The sequence below is a fragment of the Mobula hypostoma genome, chromosome 8 (assembly GCF_963921235.1).
Source record: "Mobula hypostoma chromosome 8, sMobHyp1.1, whole genome shotgun sequence".
Classification (NCBI taxonomy): Eukaryota; Metazoa; Chordata; class Chondrichthyes; order Myliobatiformes; family Myliobatidae; genus Mobula; species Mobula hypostoma.
In genome coordinates, this window is record NC_086104.1 from 69,397,899 (window position 1) to 69,418,631 (window position 20,733).

At 40.7% G+C, this 20,733-nt stretch overlaps 1 protein-coding gene across 2 annotated transcripts in view; it reads left to right on the forward strand.

Moving 5' to 3' along the window:
- Positions 1-20,733, forward strand: part of ugp2b (UDP-glucose pyrophosphorylase 2b) — a 55,840-nt gene that overhangs the window by 14,920 nt on the left and 20,187 nt on the right. For both annotated transcript variants that reach the window (XM_063056095.1, XM_063056094.1), the window contains exon 4: positions 19,588-19,773. In XM_063056095.1, coding sequence (XP_062912165.1) covers positions 19,588-19,773 — 186 coding nt within the window. The remainder of the gene's footprint in view (positions 1-19,587; positions 19,774-20,733) is intronic.

Consider the following 20,733-nt stretch of genomic DNA (forward strand, 5'->3'; position numbering starts at 1 on the left):
TGGAAATATAGCTGTTTCCGAAGATGCATGCAAAGGAGTTGCTATTAGGCGCCATTGTCTCCTCCTAAGCTCCTCCAGTCTTCATTTTTTTTCACTTTTTTAAAGAAAGTGAGTGAACAGAATAGAAATATTACACCTATAACTATTAAGATTTATTCAGACTTCTGTTGCAAAATTTCTCTGTTTTTAAAAATTTAGTTACTGACTTAGAAGCTCCTAACAGATGAATAGTATGCTAGATCTTGCTTTCTGGTGCCATCCCACGGCTGTATCCGATTCTAACCGAACAAATTTATGGACAGTTTTAGAATAAAGTGTGCTATCATTGTATTCCAACAATAAGGCACTAGTGGCAGTGGGGCAACTACCTCCCCTGCGTAACGGAAGGACTTGGGAAATGACAGTGGTCAAAATCTCCTGTAATCGGGAATGTTATGTTAATAGGTGAAAGATGGCAAAGAAGATGTAAGACAGAATTCGCCCTGACCAATTCCTCACACAAGCAAAATGTTCTTAGGAATTTAAAAAAAAAATGCCCAGAAATTATTTTTAAGCTACCTGTATCAGCATAGGCAAATATTTCTCACTTTCCTTCAGCAAGCAGGATCTAGATCAGACCAGCATGCTGTTATCTCTTTAAAAAAGTTCTTTGAGGAGTGTGCTCAGGCTGAATGCTGGTTTTCAGCTGAATTGTAATCATGCATTTTGGTACGGCCTTCAGAGTTCTCTTTCAAGTCATGATGTAATTGGTTACTCCTTTAATGGAATTGAACTTGTTATGGGGATTCTTGGCTTTGACTGCATCTGCAATTTATAGCAATGTCATCTGGGTCAAGACTGTTTTCCTTTTGGATGTGAAACGCTCTGAAATGAAGCTGTTGGCAAATCATTTAAAAAATTTTTTTGGGGACTGATATTTGGGATGTAAATAACATGTCAAAATTGTGACACTGTGCCTTTACCTCACTGGACCATTCTCATTTCTCAACAAATATTGGTCACTGAGGGGGAAAATCTTTAAACTATTAGATTGAGCTTATTTGATTATAGTACTGAAGTTGAAGAAATATGTGGAACATAAGGAATTAGGGGAAAATGCCAATTCTTTTGAATTTAAAAAAAAATTTTAAAATATTGCTTTTTTTCTGGTGGGGTGGGTGTCATTGAACAGGTGATGCTGAATGGCTTTAAACGTTTGCAGCCCACTGAGAAAGAATGGAGTAGCTTATAGAGCTTTTCAGCCATCAGCTCTGAGTCCACCATGTTTAAGGCAAATGCACAGTCTCTGAATTTCATCTCTGGAGCACAATTGTGAACCAGATTGATATAAAAACCTATCTGGTATTTTGTCATTGCTTTTACTAAGACTAATTAGTTTTTTAAACTCCAAATTACTTTGCAATTTAATTTAAATTCCATAGCTGAAATTTGAACTTTTGGATTATTATTTCAGGCCTCTGGGCTTCTAGTTTGGTTACTTAACCACTGCTCTACTGCTGTAATAATTGCCTTCTGTTCCCCCCAAAAGCAGAATGTTTAGTTTCCTAACGCTCAGAGGAGTATCTAGGAGGAGAGCATCTAAATGAAGTACTCCATAGGGTTGTATGAGGTACCAGGTAGGCCCCTTTGGTTGCAAGTTTTGTGGGGGAGAATTTAACTCTCCTTTCCCAAATAAAATGGAGGGCCATGTGATTTTTTTTTCAAGTTTTGTCAGCACAATTTTTTATTTTTAAACTGGATTTACTGAATTATCAGTGATGAGTGTTTTACCAAATATTAATCAACATTCCCATATATTAACTGTGGTTAAAATTAGTTACATTGACTCTTCATCACCAGATGCATAGTTCTTATGAAAATGAATAGGTTATGTGAGCAAGAATAATTATTTCTGTTCTTCATGTAATTGCACACTTCAAAATACCAAGCAAATGTATGTAGTTTACTGTGAAGCTTTGATCTTTTTTCCATCACTTTTCACTTTCTAGGTGTTTTTTATTTTGGTCTGTTCATCTGGGTTACTTCGTTTCTTACAAAGTTGCAGAAACAAATAAGTTTAACATTTTTTATGATCTAGTTTTCTGTACGGTGACTTAAAGCAACAATTTATTAACAAGGAACCTTATTTTACCAGTACAGCAGTGAACTGAAGATGTTTTATGTGAAGCATTTGGGTCCTCCAGTCAAATTCTGATTGGTGATCAGGAAGTAAAAGAAAAGTGCTGACCGATTTAAATATTTCATGAAAAACAGCTTGTTCTTGTTTTCAAATATGAAAGGAAAGGCCTGTCAGTACAGCTCGATTAACACTTGGGCTTGTGTGCTGTTCATCTGCTTGAGTTAGTTTTGGATTACATATGTTTCATGCAGTAATATATAAAGGTTACACATTAGGTCAGTGCTTTGGTATAGATTTGCAATAGGGTTTGGAATGAGCAGGTTTGGCAGCATTCCAGGTATTGGAGAGTGGGTACAGTGAGGGTGTATGTTCTTCTGTAGAGTGAGAGAAATAGAAGCTACTCAGTAAGAAATTTATACACTCAGTGGCCACTTGTATTAGGTACAGGAGTGGGAACCAGTGTTGTCTTCCGCTATGGTAGCCCATCCACTTTAAGATTCGACACATCTTTGATGTGTTCAGAGATGCTCTTCTGTACACCACTGTTGTAAGGGACAGAATGGCCTTCTCTAGTCCCGTGTTCCAATCTTCTTCAATGCAGATCTGATGCAGTCTGATTCTGGATTTGTATCATGTGCATTTGAAGAGGTAGAACTATCCTTACAAAACTTATGGTATTTTTCTGCCGTAACAATAGGTTCCCATAAAATCCATTAACCTACAATAGTAAGATTTGCAAATTGAGACACTAAATTGGGTTAGCACTATTCCATTAACCAAAATACCAGTTGCTGTATTAATGTAGCCTTTTTTTAAAAATAGGACTTGTCCATCAGTAGCTACATTTTTTTTAGAAACCATAGGAAAACTACAGCACAGAAACTGGCCCTTTGGCCCTTCTTGGCTGTGCCGAACCATTTTCTGCCTAGTCCCACTGACCTGCACAGGGATTATATCCTTCCATACACCTCCCATCCATGTATCTGTCCAATTTATTCTTAAATGTTAAAAAAGAACCCGCATTTACCACCTCGTCTGGCAGCTCATTCCACACTCCCACCACTCTCTATGTGAAGAAACCCCCCCTAATATTCCCTTTAAACTTTTCCTCCTTCACCCTTAACCCATGTCCTCTGGTTTTTTTCTCCCCTTGCCTCAGTGGAAAAAGCCTGCTTGCATTCACTCTATCTATACCGATCATAATTTTATATACCTCTAATCTCCCCTCATTCTTCTACGCTTCAGGGATTAAAGTCCTAACCTATTCAACCTTTCTCTGTAACTGAGTTTCTCAAGTCCCGGCAACATCCTTGTAAACCTTCTCTGCACTCTTTCAACCTTATTAATATCTTTCCTGTAATTCAGTGACCAAAACTGAACACAATACTCCAGATTCGGCCTCACCAATGCCTTATACAACCTCATCATAACATTCCAGCTCTTATACTCAATACTTTGATTAATAAAGGCCAATGTTACAAAAGCTCTCTTTACAACCCTATCTACCTGTGACGCCACTTTTAGAGAATTTTGTATCTGTATTCCCAGATCCCTCGGTTGTACTGCACTCCTCAGTGCCTTACCATTTACCCTGTATATTCTACCTTGGTTTGTACTTCCAAAGTGCAATACCTCACACTTGTCTGTATTAAACTCCATCTGCCATTTTTCAGCCCATTTTTCCAGCTGGTCCAAATCCCTCTGCAAGCTTTGAGACCTTCCTCACTGTCCACTACATTTCCAATCTTTGTATCATCAGCAAATTTGCTGATCCAATTTACCACATTATAATCCAGATCATTGATATAGATGACAAATAACAATGGACCCAGCACTGATCCCTGTGGCATACTAGTCACAGGCCTCCAATCTGAGAAGCAATCCTCTACTACCACTCTTTGGCCTCTTCCATTGAGCCAAAGTCTAATCCAATTTACCACCTCTCCATGTATACCTAGCAACTGAATTTTCCTAACTAACCTCCCACGTGGGACCTTGTCAGAGGCCTTACTGAAGTCCATGTAGACAACATCCACTGCTTTCCCTTCATCCACTTTCCTGGTAACCTCCTCAAAAAACTCCAATAGATTGGTCAAACACGACCTACCACACAGAAAGCCATGTTAACTCTCCCTAATAAGTCCCTGTCTATCCAAATGCTTGTAGATTCTGTCTCTTAGTACTCCCTCCAACAACTTACCCACTACCGACGTCAAACTTAACTGGCCTGTAATTTCCCGGGTTACTTTTTGATCCTTTTTTAAACAACAGAACAGCATGAGCCATTCTCCAATCTTCCGGCACCTCACCTATAGACACCAACATTTTAAATATATCTGCCAGGGCCCCTGCAATTTCAACTCTAGTCTCCTTCAAGGTCTGAGAGAATACCCTGTCAGATCCTGGGGATTTATCCACTTTAATTTGCATCAAGGTAGCAAGCACTTCCTCCTTTTCAATCTGTACAGTTTCCATGATCTCACTACTTGTTTCCCTTAATTCCATAGACTTCATGCCAATTTCCTTAGTAAATACAGATGCAAAAAACCCATTTACGATCTCCCCCATTTCTTTTGGTTCCGCACATAGCCGACCACTCTGATCTTCAAGAGGACCAGTTTTATCCCTTACAATGCTTTTACTCTTAAAAGCTCTTTGGATTATCCTTCACTTTGACTGCCAAGGCAACCTCATGTATTCTTTTAGCCCTCCTGATTTCCTTCTTAAGTATTTTCTTGCACTTTTTATACTCCTCAAGCACCTTATTTACTCCCTGTTTCCTATACATGTCATACAACTCTCTCTTCTTCTTTATCAGAGTTGCAATATCCCTTGAGAACCAAGGTTCCTTATTCCTATTCACTTTGCCTTTAATTGTGACAGGAATATACAAGCTCTGCACTCTCAAAATTTCTCCTTTGAAGGCTTCCCACTTACCAATCACAGAGAACAACCTGTCCCAGTCCATGTTTTTTAGATGCTTTCTCATTTCTTCAAATTTGGCCTTCTTCCAGTTTAGAACCTCAACCCTAGGACCAGATCTATCTTTATTCATGATCAAGTTGAAACTAATGGTGTTATGATCACTGGAACCAAAGTGCTCCCCTACACACACTTCCGTCACTTGTCCTAACTCGTTTCCTAATAGGAGATCTAATATTGTATCCTCTCAAGTTGGTACCTCTATATATTGATTTAGAAAACTTTCCTGAACTCATTTTACACTCTAACCCATCTAGACCCCTAACAGCATGGGAGTCCCAATCAATATGTGGAAAATTAAAATCCCCTACCACCACAACTTTGTTTCCTGCAGTTGCCTGCTATCTCTCTGCAGATTTGCTCCTCCAATTCTCGTTGACTATTGGGTGGTCTATAATAGAACCTCACTAATGTGGCCATACCTTTCCTGTTTCTCAGCTCCACCCGTAAGGACTCAGTAGACACGCCCTCTAATCTGTCCTGCCTGAGCACTGCTGTAATATTTTCCCTGACAAGCAATGATACCCCCCCACCTTTCATTCCTCTGCCTCGATGGCATCTGAAACATCGGAACCCTGGAATATTAAGCTGCCAGTCCTGCCCCTCCTGTAGCCAAGTTTCACTAATTGCTATAAGGTCATAATTCCACGTGTCAATCCACGCCCTCAACTCATCTGCCTTCCCCTGCAATACTCCTAGCATTGAAATATATACACCTCAGAAGATTCTTACCACCACTCACAACCTTTCTATTTGCGGCTTGGCTTGAACTTTTAACATCATTTACTTTCACCCCAGCCCCACTGTCAGCTCTGGCACTCTGGTTCCCACCCTCCTGCAAATCTAGTTTAAAGCCTCCCCAATAGCACTAACAAACCTCCCTGAAGATATAATATATTACTATAGGAGAGGGCTTTATTTATATTGCTGGAGTCATGGAAGGATGCAATGGAAAAGGAAGCCATTTGACTCATTGAAATGGTTGCACAATTAATTCCACTCTTATGCATTTCCTTATTATCAGCAAATGATTCTGTCTCAGCTGTTTACCTAATTTCTTTCCAGCAAATGTTTGAATCATCTTTTGCCTTTTTCAACAACTTTGATCAAGTTCTGAATAGCCTTTTCTCTCTTAGTGTTCTGGTTCTTTTGTAAATATCTACCATCTTTTGATTTGGTCACTGATTTTGTTCTATTCTGGGAAATCTTTGCTTTTTGCTTACTGATGAGAACATTTCCTGTGTTTGAATATGCCCATCAAATCATTTCAGCACATGTGTTTTGTTGTCTAGTTTAGAATAGTTAAATGAAAGGGAATACTGAAACCATGCAAAAGGGCACACGAGAGCAGCACAAAGCATACCTAAAATTGATGAGGTGTGAACCCAAGAAAGCTGCAGAACAGGAATGTGCACAAATAGACTTGAGCAATCATGCAACCAATGAGTCAGATGGAAGGCCAGGATTTTTACCACATCTGAAGTAAGACTCACTAGTCTATAATTTCTTGGGCTATCACTAGTCTCTTTCTTGAATAATGGAACAATGCCCATAACCCTCTAATGTTACCAACCTAGAAAGTCGGAGCAGACATCAAAATCTACATATTCTCGGCTTGCCAGAGTCTATCGAAAGTGGATCTCCCGCTGAATTTTTCTCCACTTTGCTATGTGAGATTTTTGGGGACGATATACTTTCGACCCCACCCGAGATAGAGCTCATCGCACCTTAGCGCCTAAGCTGGAGCCGGGGCACAGGCCATGCCCTGTAATTATTCATCTTCATTGCTACCAGGTTAAAGATCTCTTGGTTAAAGAAGCCTTTCCGAGAGGGAGGTTGGAATACAAAGGTCAACCAATTCGTGTTGTTGAGGACTATGCTTCCCAAGTTCTGTGTCTGCGAGCTGAGTATAAAGGAGTCATGAAAGAATTAAATAATCGCAGATTCAGGCCTTCCCTTCGATTTCCAGCTCACCTCCGAATAACTCTTACTAATTGAGGCAAAAAGTGGTTTGACTCGGCTACGGAAGCTCAGAAATTTATTGATAGCCTCCTTGTTACTTCGAGTCCCTCAGATTCGGTCTGATTACTTATACTGGTGGAGAAGTACTTTTTTTCTTCTTTTTTCCTGATCTTTCTTCCTTAAGTCAGTAATTTTTTTTTCATAGTTTCTCGCAGGTAGGTCACTGGGTAAAATCTGTTTACTTGTTTTTATATTTTTTCTTATATACTAGTTCATATCTTTTTTTTTGATTATTACCTGGAGTTAAGCTTAACAAATTTTGGTGGAATTGTTTTTCTTTTCATTATGTATAACTTTAGTTTGTAGTGCTAAAAGTTTTCTGGTTCTTAATTGATAAAAGATGGAGCTGATGACGATGTTAAGAGACAGGACGTTGGGTAATGGGGTAACTTTTTTTTTGAAGAGCTTGCTGCTTTTCGATAGCTCTCTTGCCTTGGGGGGGGGGGAGGGAACTCTAACGCCAATATTCTCATAGAACCTTTAGATACTTGTATTTTTCAGGACGTATGTCTAACCTGTTTTTCTTGTTTTATCCTTTTGCCCCAGAGCTGTTACTCGAATTTCTGACGATGCTTATGCCTACTATCCTCTATCTTTTTTTTAAAGGACAGTGGTTAGTCCGTTGAATTTTGTAAACTGGAATGTTATGGGATTGAACCATCCCATTAAAAGAGGAAGGTGTTTTCACATCTTGAACAGCTTAATGCAGCAATTGCTTTTTTGCAAGAAACACATTCGCAGTTCTGATAACTCTCGTCTCATGTCAAGATGGGTGGAACAACACTTCCATTCTACTTTTCAGGCTAAAGCCGGAGGTGGGGGAGAGGTTTCAATTCTTATAAACCGAAATGTTCCCTTTGAGCTTCATAACAAAGTATCTGATACAAATGGAAATTTTATTATTGTCTTGGGTAAATTATATAACACACTGGTAGTCTTGGCTAACTTATAGGCTGCCAATTCGGAGGATGTGGAGTTTTTTGATCGTTTTTTTTCTCTTTGTTGCCTGAGCTGAGTTCATATTCTCTCATATTGGGCGGTGATTTTAATTGTTGGTTCGATCGTCCTCTATTTCTAGACTACCAAGTAAATCTTCTTTATCAATTCAGTCTTTCCTTTCCAATTATGGTATCTCCAATGTATGGCATTTTTTCCATCCAAATGAAAGAGATTACTCTTTTTTTCACATGTTCATCACACTTTTACTAGAACTGATTATTTTTTAATTGATAATCAGCTGATTCCATCTGTTCGCTCTTGTGACAATCAGAGTATATTGATTTCAGATCACGTCCCAGTCACCCTGTCTATAATTCTTCCTGGTTTCCCCCAAATGAATAAGCATTGGCGTTTTAATCTGACCCTGTTGTCGGATAAGGATTTTGTAAAACTTATGGAGGACCAGATGTATTTTTTTTTAAAAAGCTGAACACGTCATCTGAAACCTCAAGTCAGGTTGTTTGGGATGCTATGAGAGCATATCTAAGGGGTCAAATAATTTCATATACTGTGAACCTGAAAAGAAAGACCCATAAAGAGTGATTAGATCTGGTCAATCAAATTAAAGCAACAGACCAACTATATGCCCAGACGAAAAATACAGAGTCGTGTAAGAAACGGGTGGAACTTCAAACTAAGTTTAACCTTATTTCCACTCACCCAATTGAACGCCAACTTTTGGAAAGTAAGAGCCGATTTTACATCCATGGTGATAAATCCGGTAAATTTTTAGTTAACCAACTAAGACGCTCTAAATCTAAACAACATATTACAAAAATTCGAATGGGAAATGGGAACATTATCTTGAATCATTCTGAAATTAATGACACATGTAAGAATTACTATTCTCGACTCTATACTTCTGAATCTTTAAATGATAATATTTCTGTTGAGCATTTTTAAAATAGTTTAAATATTCCTACCCGTTCTCCTGATCTCAAAGCAAAACTGAATGAGCCATTACCATTGGAGGAAATAACCTCAGCTATTTCTGTATTGTAGTCTGGTAAATCTGGACCTGATGGATTCTCTGCAGAATTTTATAAATCATTTTCCTCACTGCTTTTGCCTCAACTAATTTTAGTTTTATCCGACTAGTTTAAACAAGGTAAATTGCCAGCATCATCTAATGAGGCATATATTATTCTTTTAGCGAAAAAAGGCAAAGATCCATCAGAGTGTTCTTCGTACAGGCCGATTTATTTGCTAAATGTTGATGTTAAAATTTAGGCTAAAGTTTTGGCCCGCGGATTGGAGAACATTCTACCCTTAATTCTACCAAACTGGTTTTATTATAAATCATCTCCCTTTTTTTAATATATGGCATCTATTTAATATCTTAAACTAACCTTCAGCTGGAATTCCTGAATGTTTCATTTCTCTAGATGCGGAGAAAGCATTTGATCATGTGGAGTTGTATTATCCCTTTGCGGTTTTAGAAAAATTTGATTTTGGACAAAGTTTTATTACGTGGATTAAATTGTTATATTCACACCCCACTGCTTCTGTCTTGACCAACTCTCAGCAATCCCAACCTTCCAACCTTAAACGTGGCACCAGGCAAGGGTGCCCTTTAAGTCCCTTACTTTTTGATCTGGCTATAGAGCCATTGACAATTGCATTTCATAGCTGTGCTGAATTGTCGGGGATTTGGAGGGGGGTGTTGAGCACAAAGTCTCTCTTTATGCTGATCATCTTTTACTTTTTATATCAAATCCAACTACCTCCTTATCCCAAACAACAGGAATTCTGCAGATGCTGGAAATTCAAGCAACACACATTAAAGTTGCTGGTGAATGCGGCAGGCCAAGCAGCATCTGTAGGAAGAGGTGCAGTTGACGTTTCAGGCCGAGACCCTTCGTCAGGACTTATCCCCAATGTTTTCACTCCTTAACAAATTTAGCCGGCTTTCCGGATACAAACTTAATTTACATACGAGCGAACTCTTTCCAATAAACAGAGAAGCACAAGTATTAGAATAGTAAATAATCAATTTACTTACCTTGGCATTACAGTAACAAGGAATTATAAGCATCTTCTTGGAGAAAATTTCATTGATCTTTTAAACCATACAAAACAGAGTCTAGTACAGTGGTCACTGCTGTCTATGTCCCTGATAGGTCGAGTTAGTGTTGTTAAAATGTATATCCTTCCTAAATTTTTATACTTATTTCAATCTTTACCAATTTTTTTTTTCTAAAGCTTTTTTTGACTCGTCAGATTCTATTATTTCGTCCTATCTATGGAAGAGCAAATGTCCCAGACTAAATAAAGCTCACCTTCAAAAACCTAAAAGGGCAGGTGGTATGGCCTTGCCCAATTTTTGTTTATATTACTGGGCAGCCAACATCTTCTGTCTCATCTTTGGTCTTACTTTTATAATCAGTTTAACTGCCCAATATGGGTGGCAATGGAGTTGAACTCTTATAAGAATCTCTCTATTCCCGCACTTCTTGGATCCGCACTTCCTTGCCATCTGCCTAAATCAATTGTTAATCCTGTCATCAGACACACACTGATAATCTGGGCTCAGTTCAGAAAATATAATGGTTTTCATGGTTTCTCTCTCACTAGTCCTACGTAATCAATCATCTTTTTCAGCCTTCTATGCAGGATTTCACATTTCAAGACTGGCACAGATAGCTGCTTTGAAGATCTTTCCATGGACAATCGCTTTGCAACTTTTGAACAACTGTCTGTAAAGTTCAACTTAACCAACACTCATTTCTTCAGATATCTCCAACTTAGACGTTTTATCAACTCTTTAATACTAAACTTTCCTGAGGTACCCGATAAAAATGTTGTGAACTTGTTTCTTCGTACGAACCCATTGGGTAAAGGTTTAATATCCACTTTTCGAGAAATATTAGCCATTTTGAGGCGAGCCGCCTTTGACAAAATTAAAACTGCTTGGGAACATGATTTAAATTTTTTTCTGTCCGACGAGGTTTGGGATTCAATTCTCAAGTCAGTTAACTCAACTTCTTTATGTGCTCGCCACTGCCTTTTACAGTTCAAGGTTGTACACAGGGCTTATATGCCTAAAACTGAATTATCGCGGTTCTATCCTGATACTAGTTCCTGTTGTGACAAGTGTAAATGGGGTGAGGCTTCCCTTATTCATATGTATTGGGCTTGTCCTAGCTTGGAGAAATTCTGGAGAGATGTCTTTTTAACTTTATCCCATATACTTATTTGCTATTTGGAACCTAACCCTCTGATTGCTCTTTTCGGCACCTTGGGAGAAGTTGATACACGCCTGAGTCTCGACTAAACATTGTACACTGTCTTTTGCCTCTCTTTTGGCCAAACGTGCAGTCCTTCTTAGGTGGAGAGATGTTGTCCCACCCACTCATGCTCAATGGCTCAGAGACATTATGTCCTGCTTAGACCTTGAAAAGATTCATTATTCACTTCTTAATTAGGACATAAAGTTCCAAAAGGTGTGTGGACTTTTTCTTGAACATTTTCATAATTCTCGTTTAGATTAAGGGTTTATCCCTCTTTTTTTGCATTTAAATCCCTTATTCCAGCTTCTTTCGGTTAAGACACGGTTTTTTAAAATGTGTAAACATATTATAGCTCAGGTAGTAGGCAGTATACCTTTTTATAAATACAGTTCTGATTAACTTTTCTATATATCGTAAGGTTGACTTGGAGTTGGGTAGTGGGAGGGTGGGGTGGTAACTAACTTTATAGGATTCTACTATGGGTGCTTTTCCTTAACTGTTATGAACTGTACATTTGATATGTTTGTTTTGCACTGTATAAACCTTTTTTTTTACTGTTTTTTGTTACTGCATTGTAGAAACTTACACAACTTTGTTAATTTTTTTAATAAGACATCTGTGAGGCCTAATTGGAGTACTGTTTGCAGTTTTTGTCACCTATCTACAGAAGAGATGTATACAAGGTTGAAAAAGTACAACCAGAGGTCGTGGTTAAGGGTGGAAGGTGAGAAGTTTAAGGGGAGCATGATGGGAAACCTCTTCACTCGGAGGGTCATGAGATTGGAATGAGCTGCCAGCACAAGTGGTGCATGTGAGCTCAATTTCAATGTTTAAGAGAAAAATGGATAGGTACATGGTATGCAGGGCTATGGTCCCAGGTGCAGGTTGATGGGAATAGGCAGTTTAAATTGTTTCAACATAGACTAGATGGCCTGAATGGCCTGTTTCTGTGCTGTACTTCACTAAGACTCTGTGGGAACTATTTTGGAAGATGACAAGCTATTTCACAATGAACGTGCAAGTCATTAAGTCTGGGGGATTTATTTCAGTTTTGTTTATTTCCCAAGTTACATGCTTACATTACTAATGCTAATTTCTTTCAATTTATTCCACTAGCCTTGACAGCAAAATACTTATTCAGTTTTCTCTTCCATTTCCTTATTCTTGATCGTGGTCTGTGGGGAGCCCATATGAGCACTTGCTAATCTCAAAAGTTCATTTATTATCAAAGTATGTATACAGTACAGGTGTCCCCCGCTTTTCGAACGTTCACTTTACAAAACCTCACTGTTACGAAAGACCTACTTTAGTACCCTGTTTTTGCTTTCAGAAGGTGTTTTCACTGTTACAAAAAAAAGCAGCGCGCGAAAAAATCAGTGCGCGATAAAAGGCAGCGCGCGCCCCGAGCAGCCGTTTGCAAGATGAGTTCTATGGTGTCAGAAAAGCCTAAAAGAGCTCGTAAGGGTGTTACACTTAGTGTAAAACTAGACATAATTAAGCGTTTTGATCGTGGTGAACGAAGTAAGGACAATGCGAGTTTGGCTTGTGGAAGCTGACGAAGATGATGTTGAAAAGGTTTTGGCATCCCATGACTAAGAACTGATAGATGAAGAGCTGATGCAATTGGAAGAGGAAAGGATAACAATCGAAACGGAATGCAGTAGCGAAATGAACGTGAAGCAACTGCATGAGATTTTCACTGCAATGATAAGTACGACTTTAATTTTGAAAGGGTACGTAGGTTTAGGAGATATTTGCAGCATGGTTTGAGTCCTTACAAAGAACTGTGTGATAGAAAAATGCACGAGGCTCAGCAGTCAAGCAAGCCTTCCACATCAGCCACAGCAGATGGCGAACCTCGACCTTTGACATCGAGGCGGGCAGTCATAGGAGAAGATGAGCTGCCTGCTCTAATGGAAATAGACGACGAGATGACACCCCAGTGTCTCACCACCCCAACACCCAGGCCGTGGACAGTTACTGTACCGATTCACGGAGAATGCAGCAGTAGCTGGGAGGCACACAGCACATCTTTAAGAAAAAAGCCAAAATAAATAGGTGTCGGCCCAGATCAAAGGCGATGCAATCAGCAATCGGCACTGATCTGGGCTGACAATTACGTGCTGGGCAGCACCTAATTAATTAGCATGTTTATTTTGGCTTTTTTCTTAAAGATGTGCTGGATGCCTCCCGGCTACCGCTGGACCCCTGCGTGCCCCGTGGCAATGTACCGCTCGGTGGCCTGGAGGGTGGGGGCCATGGCACCACCCCAATCTGGGACGACTCGGTCTAACACACCATCATCAGTGTGCTCTGCGCTGTCTTCCCAATTCCAGTAAGTGATACTACACTGTACACACATTATTTCTACTTTATATCGGCTGTGTATTTTTACGTGTTATTTGGTATGATTTGGCAGCTTCATAGCTCAAAGGTTACTGGAGAGCGATTGTGCCGTGTTTTTGACAACAGCGCTTGCGTGAGATTTTCTGCCGACAGCGCTTGCGTGAGATTTTCGCTATGGAGAACAGTTCAGTAATGATTGTGGAAAAGTATTTCTACTTTATATAGGCTGTGTATTTATCATATCATTCCTGCTTTTACTATGTGTTACTGTTATTTTAGGTTTTATGTGTTATTTGGCATGATTTGGTAGGTTATTTTTGGGTCTGCGAACGCTCACAAAATTTTCCCATATAAATAAATGGTAATTGCTTCTTCACTTTACATTTCGGCTTACGAACCGTTTCATAGGAACGCTGTACCTTCGGATGGCTGGGGAAACCTGTATACAATTGAGATTCAAAGTTCAAATTAAAATTTATTGTCAGTGTACATACATGTCATCATTCAACCCTGAGGTGACTTTTCAGCATACTTAGCAAATCTATAGAACAGTAACTGTAAACAGGATCAATGGACAACAAACTGCAAATGCAGGTAATAAATAAATAGTAATAAATAACGAGCATGAATTAACAAGATCAAAGTGTCTTTAAATAAGTGTTGTTATCCTCTTGTTTAAGAGCCTGATGGTTGAGGGGTAGTAACCTTTCTTGAACCTGGTAGTGCAAGTCCTGTGGCACCTGTACTTTCTACCTGATGGCAGCAGCGAGAAAGAGCATGGCCTGGGTGGTGAGGATCTTTGATGATGGATGTTGCTTTACTATGGCAACATTTCATGTAGATGCGCCCAATGGTTGGGAGGGTTTTACCTGCGATGTACTGGGCCAAATCCACTATCTTTTCTGGTGAATGCAGCAGGCCAGGCAGCATCTGTAGGAAGAGGTGCAGTTGACGTTTCAGGCCGAGACCCTTCGTCAGGACTAACTGAAGGAAGAGTGAGTAAGAGATTTGAAAGTTGGAGGGGGAGGGGGAGATCCAAAATGATAGGAGAAGACAGGAGGGGGAGGGATGGAGCCAAGAGCTGGACAGGTGATTGGCAAAAGGGATACGAGAGGATCATGGGACAGGAGGTCTGGGAAGAAAGACGAGGTGGGGGGGAACCCAGAGGATGGGCAAGGGGTATATTCAGAGGGAGAAAAAGAGTGAGAGAAAGAATGTGTGTACAAAAATAAGTAACAGATGGGGTACGAGGGGGAGGTGGGGCATTAGTGGAAGTTAGAGAAGTCAATGTTCATGCCATCAGGTTGGAGGCTACCCAGACGGAATATAAGGTGTTGTTCCTCCAACCTGAGTGTGGCTTCATCTTTACAGTAGAGGAGGCCGTGGATAGACATGTCAGAATGGGAATGGGATGTGGAATTAAAATGTGTGGCCACTGGGAGATCCTGCTTTCTCTGGCGGACAGAGCGTAGGTGTTCAGCAAAGCGGTCTCCCAGTCTGCGTCGGGTCTCGCCAATATATAAAAGGCCACATCGGGAGCACCGGACGCAGTATATCACCCCAGCCGACTCACAGGTGAAGTGTTGCCTCACCTGGAAGGACTGTTTGGGGCCCTGAATGGTGGTAAGGGAGGAAGTGTAAGGGCATGTGTAGCACTTGTTCCGCTTACACGGATAAGTGCCAGGAGGGAGATCAGTGGGGAGGGATTGGGGGGACGAATGGACAAGGGAGTCGCGTAGGGAGCGATCCCTGCGGAAAGCGGGGGGGGGGAGGGAAAGATGTGCTTAGTGGTGGGGTCCCGTTGGAGGTGGCGGAAGTTACGGAGAATAATATGTTGGACCCGGAGGCTGGTGGGGTGGTAGCTGAGGACCAGGGGAACCCTATTCCTAGTGGGGTGGCGGGAGGATGGAGTGAGAGCAGATGTACGTGAAATGGGGGAGATGCGTTTAAGAGCAGAGTTGATAGTGGAGGAAGGGAAGCCCCTTTTTTTTAAAAAAAGGAGGACATCTCCCTCGTCCTAGAATGAAAAGCCTCATCCTGAGAGCAGATGCGGCGGAGACGGAGGAATTGCGAGAAGGGGATGGCGTTTTTGCAAGAGACAGGGTGAGAAGAGGAATAGTCCAGATAGCTGTGAGAGTCAGTAGGCTTATGGTAGACATCAGTGGATAAGCTGTCTCCAGAGACAGAGACAGAAAGATCTAGAAAGGGGAGGGAGGTGTCGGAAATGGACCAGGTAAACTTGAGGGCGGGGTGAAAGTTGGAGGCAAAGTTAATAAAGTCAACGAGCTCTGCATGCGTGCAGGAAGCAGCGCCAATGCAGTCGTCGATGTAGCGAAGGAAAGGTGGGGGACAGATACCAGAATAGGTTCGGAACATAGATTGTTCCACAAAGCCAACAAAAAGGCAGGCATAGCTAGGACCCATACGGGTGCCCATGGCTACACCTTTAGTTTGGAGGAAGTGGGAGGAGCCAAAGGAGAAATTATTAAGAGTAAGGACTAATTCTGCTAGATGGAGCAGAGTGGTGGTAGAGGTGGTAGAAGGAGGTGAAACCCTGTTGTCCTCTATGTCACAGTTTTTAACTTTCTAGGAGGTTAGGGCATTCAAACCCTGCCACAGCTATTGAGCATCCCTCATTGATTCCAGTCTACTCAGGAATCTCAGTTTTGCTCCTGAGATGGCTTTATACCTGCACCTGATGATCATACCTGCACCTCTTGTAGCATTCGTGATCTCCGGACTTGAATGTCTGGAGATTCAAGCAGATTCTGGGTTTCATTGTTCATCCAGGGCTTCTGACTGGGGAAAGCACTGAACAATTTCATGGGGACACTCTCACCACAGCTGTTTTACTAAAATCTAATGACCCTGCTGTAGTCATTCAGGTCCTCAGTTGATTTCCTGAACATGGCCCAGTCCACTGATCCAAGGGAATCCTGTAAGCAATTCTCTGCCTTCTGCAACCACCTCTTCGTTGTCTGGGGCCTTGCTCGTTTTGCTCTGTCAGTATGCAGGTAGCAGGAGTATAGCCAAATGATCTGACTGGACAAAATCCGGTCTTGGGAAGGAATGATAGGTTCTCCTTATTGTAGTGTAGCAGTGGTCTCATAAGTTGGGGTCTCTGGTACGACAGGTAACGTGCTGCTGATAATTGAGCAGGGTTTTCTTCAAGCAGGCCTGGTTAAAGTCACCGACTATAATTTGAAATGTATCGGGATGGGCTGTTTCTTACTTACAGACAACCGTGCAGTTTTGCGAGTAGTTGCTTATAATTGGCCTATGGTGTTATGTAAACCGTGCTTAGGATCATGGATGAGGACTCCTGAGGCAAAGAGAATGTTGTACATTTAACCATCAATTGTTCTAAGTCAGGGGAACAAGAAGTCGACATAACCCCTACGTCTGTGCACCAATGAGAATTGACTAAAAAGCACACACTGCTACCTTCTTCCTTACCAGAGTTTGCGGTTCAGTCGTAAAACCTTACAGTTATATCACCGCATTCGGTGTATCCACACTTAACCAAGTTTCAGTGCAACAAACACTTGAGATCTGCCTCTGATACAGCTGCCTTGCCTGAGATCATTAGTTTTGGATTCTCCAGTGACTGCATATTCACCACAAGATGCTAAACCTCATCTCTCTAAGCTTTCAACTTGGTTTGAATTCCACCTCTCCTACCATGTTTTCGGCCGTGGCATTGACCCTTAACTGCTTTGCTGTAGTTCTTGATTTCTGCTCCGCATTTAATCATCGAACGAGAGATCTGAAGATCATTGATGTAATCATAGTCTGTTGTTAAAAGGAAATTTGCATTCTGCAAATTGCAGCAAAAGTAATTCAAAAGGGGAATATTTAAGGAAAAATTGTTCAATTTTCTGCAGCCTACAGAGAGTTGCTGATGGATGCCGTCACCATCTTGTCCCTGATAGCCACAGAACAGAGAAAACCGTGGAAGTCAGTTCAAGGAGAAGCAGCAAACCCACCCCCCACACAAAAAAAGAACGGCAACGCAATCTTCAACCACCCCCCCCACCTCCGCCCAGCACAAAACGCAACAAAAACATCAGCCCCAAATTCCCTGCCGTGCACAGGGAACCTTTTTGTTCTACAAAGTTTGTATGTATATATCATGGCTTCTATAATGTGTTTTTATTTCTTGGTAACTTACACTTTTATCATACGCTGTAATTTACCCAATCTTTTGGCTTGCTCTGCTTTTTGGCAACATGTTTAAGCATTTTTCATTTCAACTGTTATAATCTTAAACCCAACAGTGTTAATACACCTAAGAAGTGTATGTAAAATAGTACTTTTTCGTATCTTGGAAGCTACCAGTTGGGTTGTAAAGGTAAACATTAATGATGAAAATTTCCACTGGCTTCATTGTGCTAGCACAGCCTTTGGTCAATTGAGGAAAAGGAGATTGAAGATCAAGACCTAAGACTTTCACACAAAACTCATGGTCAACTATCATATATGCTTATAACACCTGGACTGCCTACACCTCAAAACACTGGGGGACAGAATATCATTGTGGCCATCCCATACAGTGGAAGGATGTGAATCAGTGTCGGCAATCGCCAGCACTGAGGCCTTAATGATACTCAGTTGGCTCCTTCTCACAGTCCACGTGGTTCACATTGCCTTACAGCAGATCTCTGAATAGACCATATGCAGAGCTCTGTCATGAGGAGAGGTGACCTTGCAGACAGGAAAAGATTTGAGGATTTACTCAAAACCTCCTTGGAGAAATACAATATACCCACTGACTTCCTCATGTTTGGTAAAAGAGTATTTGGGACAGCATGGAGAACCTCAAAGCAATTTGTTATGAGCATGCAGAACTGAACCTTTGCATAAGTCAAGAGGAGTGCTGCACTTCACAAAATATGCTCTGTCTGTCCTCCCAGGTACCATCTGTGGAAGAGATTTGCGTTTCCTACATTGACTTTGCTAACCATTCCAGAGATTATTTAACCAGAAAGGAAGCAAGGCATTACCTGATGAGGGGAAGGAGATAATTTTTTACAAACAGCATTAATACCTTGCATGTTAGCCAGTGCTTACATACTGTTCTACGTTTTCATATTTATCAGATTTACCATGGCTAACTTGTGCCTTATACTTATGTATATGCTTTAAATTTAAGATCATAGCTTTGAATTGAACAATATTGTGTTTCATCTGAATATAAAATTCTAATTATTATTTGTCTCCCCAAGGCCCCTTGACTACTGTTAGCACAATACAAGATGTTTTATGTAAGAAAAAAGTTTTTGTGCTAGATTTCTAGGTCATCATAGTGAAGAACTATCTTGCATACAGTCTATGAATTTGTTCTCCATGCTGCTATTGCTAAATTTAACTTGTCCAGACTATATAGTAAAGACTCTCATAATTACTTTATTACCCATGTTACTGTATGTGTCCTTGGCACTTACACTGAGTACAATGGTTATTTGATCATTTCCATTTATTTAAATTTGTGCCATCAATTCTGTCTTGTTCTGAATGCTGTACACATTCTGATAAGAAGCCTTTTGTTATTTTTACTTCCTCCCCCCCCCCAACTTTGACTGCAATCTTATGTTTGTTTGCTGTGTCCCTACCTGACATAATTAATATTACCATTTGGCTATTCTGCTCTATTGCCTTATCCTTCATTATTAGCTTGTTGAATTTTTTGTCGGTTGAACCTCATTTCCTCCCTTTTACAGCATTTGTAATTTGTAACGGGAGTTTAATCCTAAATAAAGAGCAACAGAAGTGCTCAAGTAAAATATTTTGCTATAATTTATCAGTTGACATTGAATTTTTGAATGAATATTGATAAGTTTGGAGTATCATGATGGTTGCATTTCTTTAAAATTTCAATTCTACTTCCAGATTCAGTCGTATGATAAAATACAGGCCCGAGGATTGCCAGATGATATAGCTTCACTTTTAAGTAAACTGGTGGTGGTGAAGTTGAATGGAGGACTTGGCACTAGCATGGGTTGCAAAGGACCCAAAAGTCTGATTAGTGTACGTAATGAGAATACGTTCCTGGACCTCACAGTACTGCAGATAGAGGTAAGAACAAATTGTTCTGATTTAGAATGCATTCAGCTATCATGTAATTTTGCTGTTGACTTTTTCTAATTGGTGGAATGTTGTATTGTACCCAGCCACATAAAATTGGTTTGGGCTTCTCTAATGAAACCCCGAGCTATACAGACTTGAATTGTTGCCTAAGTAGACAATACAGTGCATTCAGACAACAGTCAGGTTGTCTGGCTGCTTGGCTAGATACTGAAAGAATAACTGGTGCTCAAGTTCCTGTGAGAATGATGAATAACAGATAGAACTGCAAGAACTGGAATCTAAAACTAAAAAAACAGAAATGCTGAAAGAAGTTGGCCAATCAATCAGCATCCGTGGAAAGAAGAAAAAGTTGTATTTATTTATTTGAACCTTACATCCATCCCACAGTGTGAGAGAGTAAAAATCTTTGCATTATGACTGTCGCAATGTACAGACATGTGAATTCGTAAGTCTAATGGCTTGTAGAAAGAAGCTGTCCCATAGCCTGTTAGTCCTGGCATTAATGCTGCAGTACCATTTGCCAGACGGAAGCAGCTGAAGTTTATGTTTGGGGTGACTGGTGTCCCCGAAGATCTTCCAGACCTTCTTTGCACACCTACTGCTGTAAATGTTCTCAGTGGAGGAAAGTTCACACCCACAGATACGCTGGGCTATCTGTACTACTCTCTGCAGTGCCTAGTGACCAAGGTTGGCGTGGTTCCCATACCAGGTGGTGATACAGCTAGTCAGGATGCTCTCAGTGGTGCCCCTGTAGAAGGTTTTGAGGATTTGGGGGCTTGTGCCGAACTTCTTTAGCTGCCTGAGGTGGAAGAGACACTGCTGTGCTTTCTTTGCCACACAGCTGGGTCTGTTTAGATCAGGGATCTTGCTCAGAAGTTGGGCAAGAGTGGAGGGTTTGTAGTTTACAAAATGAAGCTGGGGGAGCAGTGAGGTAGAAGACAAAAGACT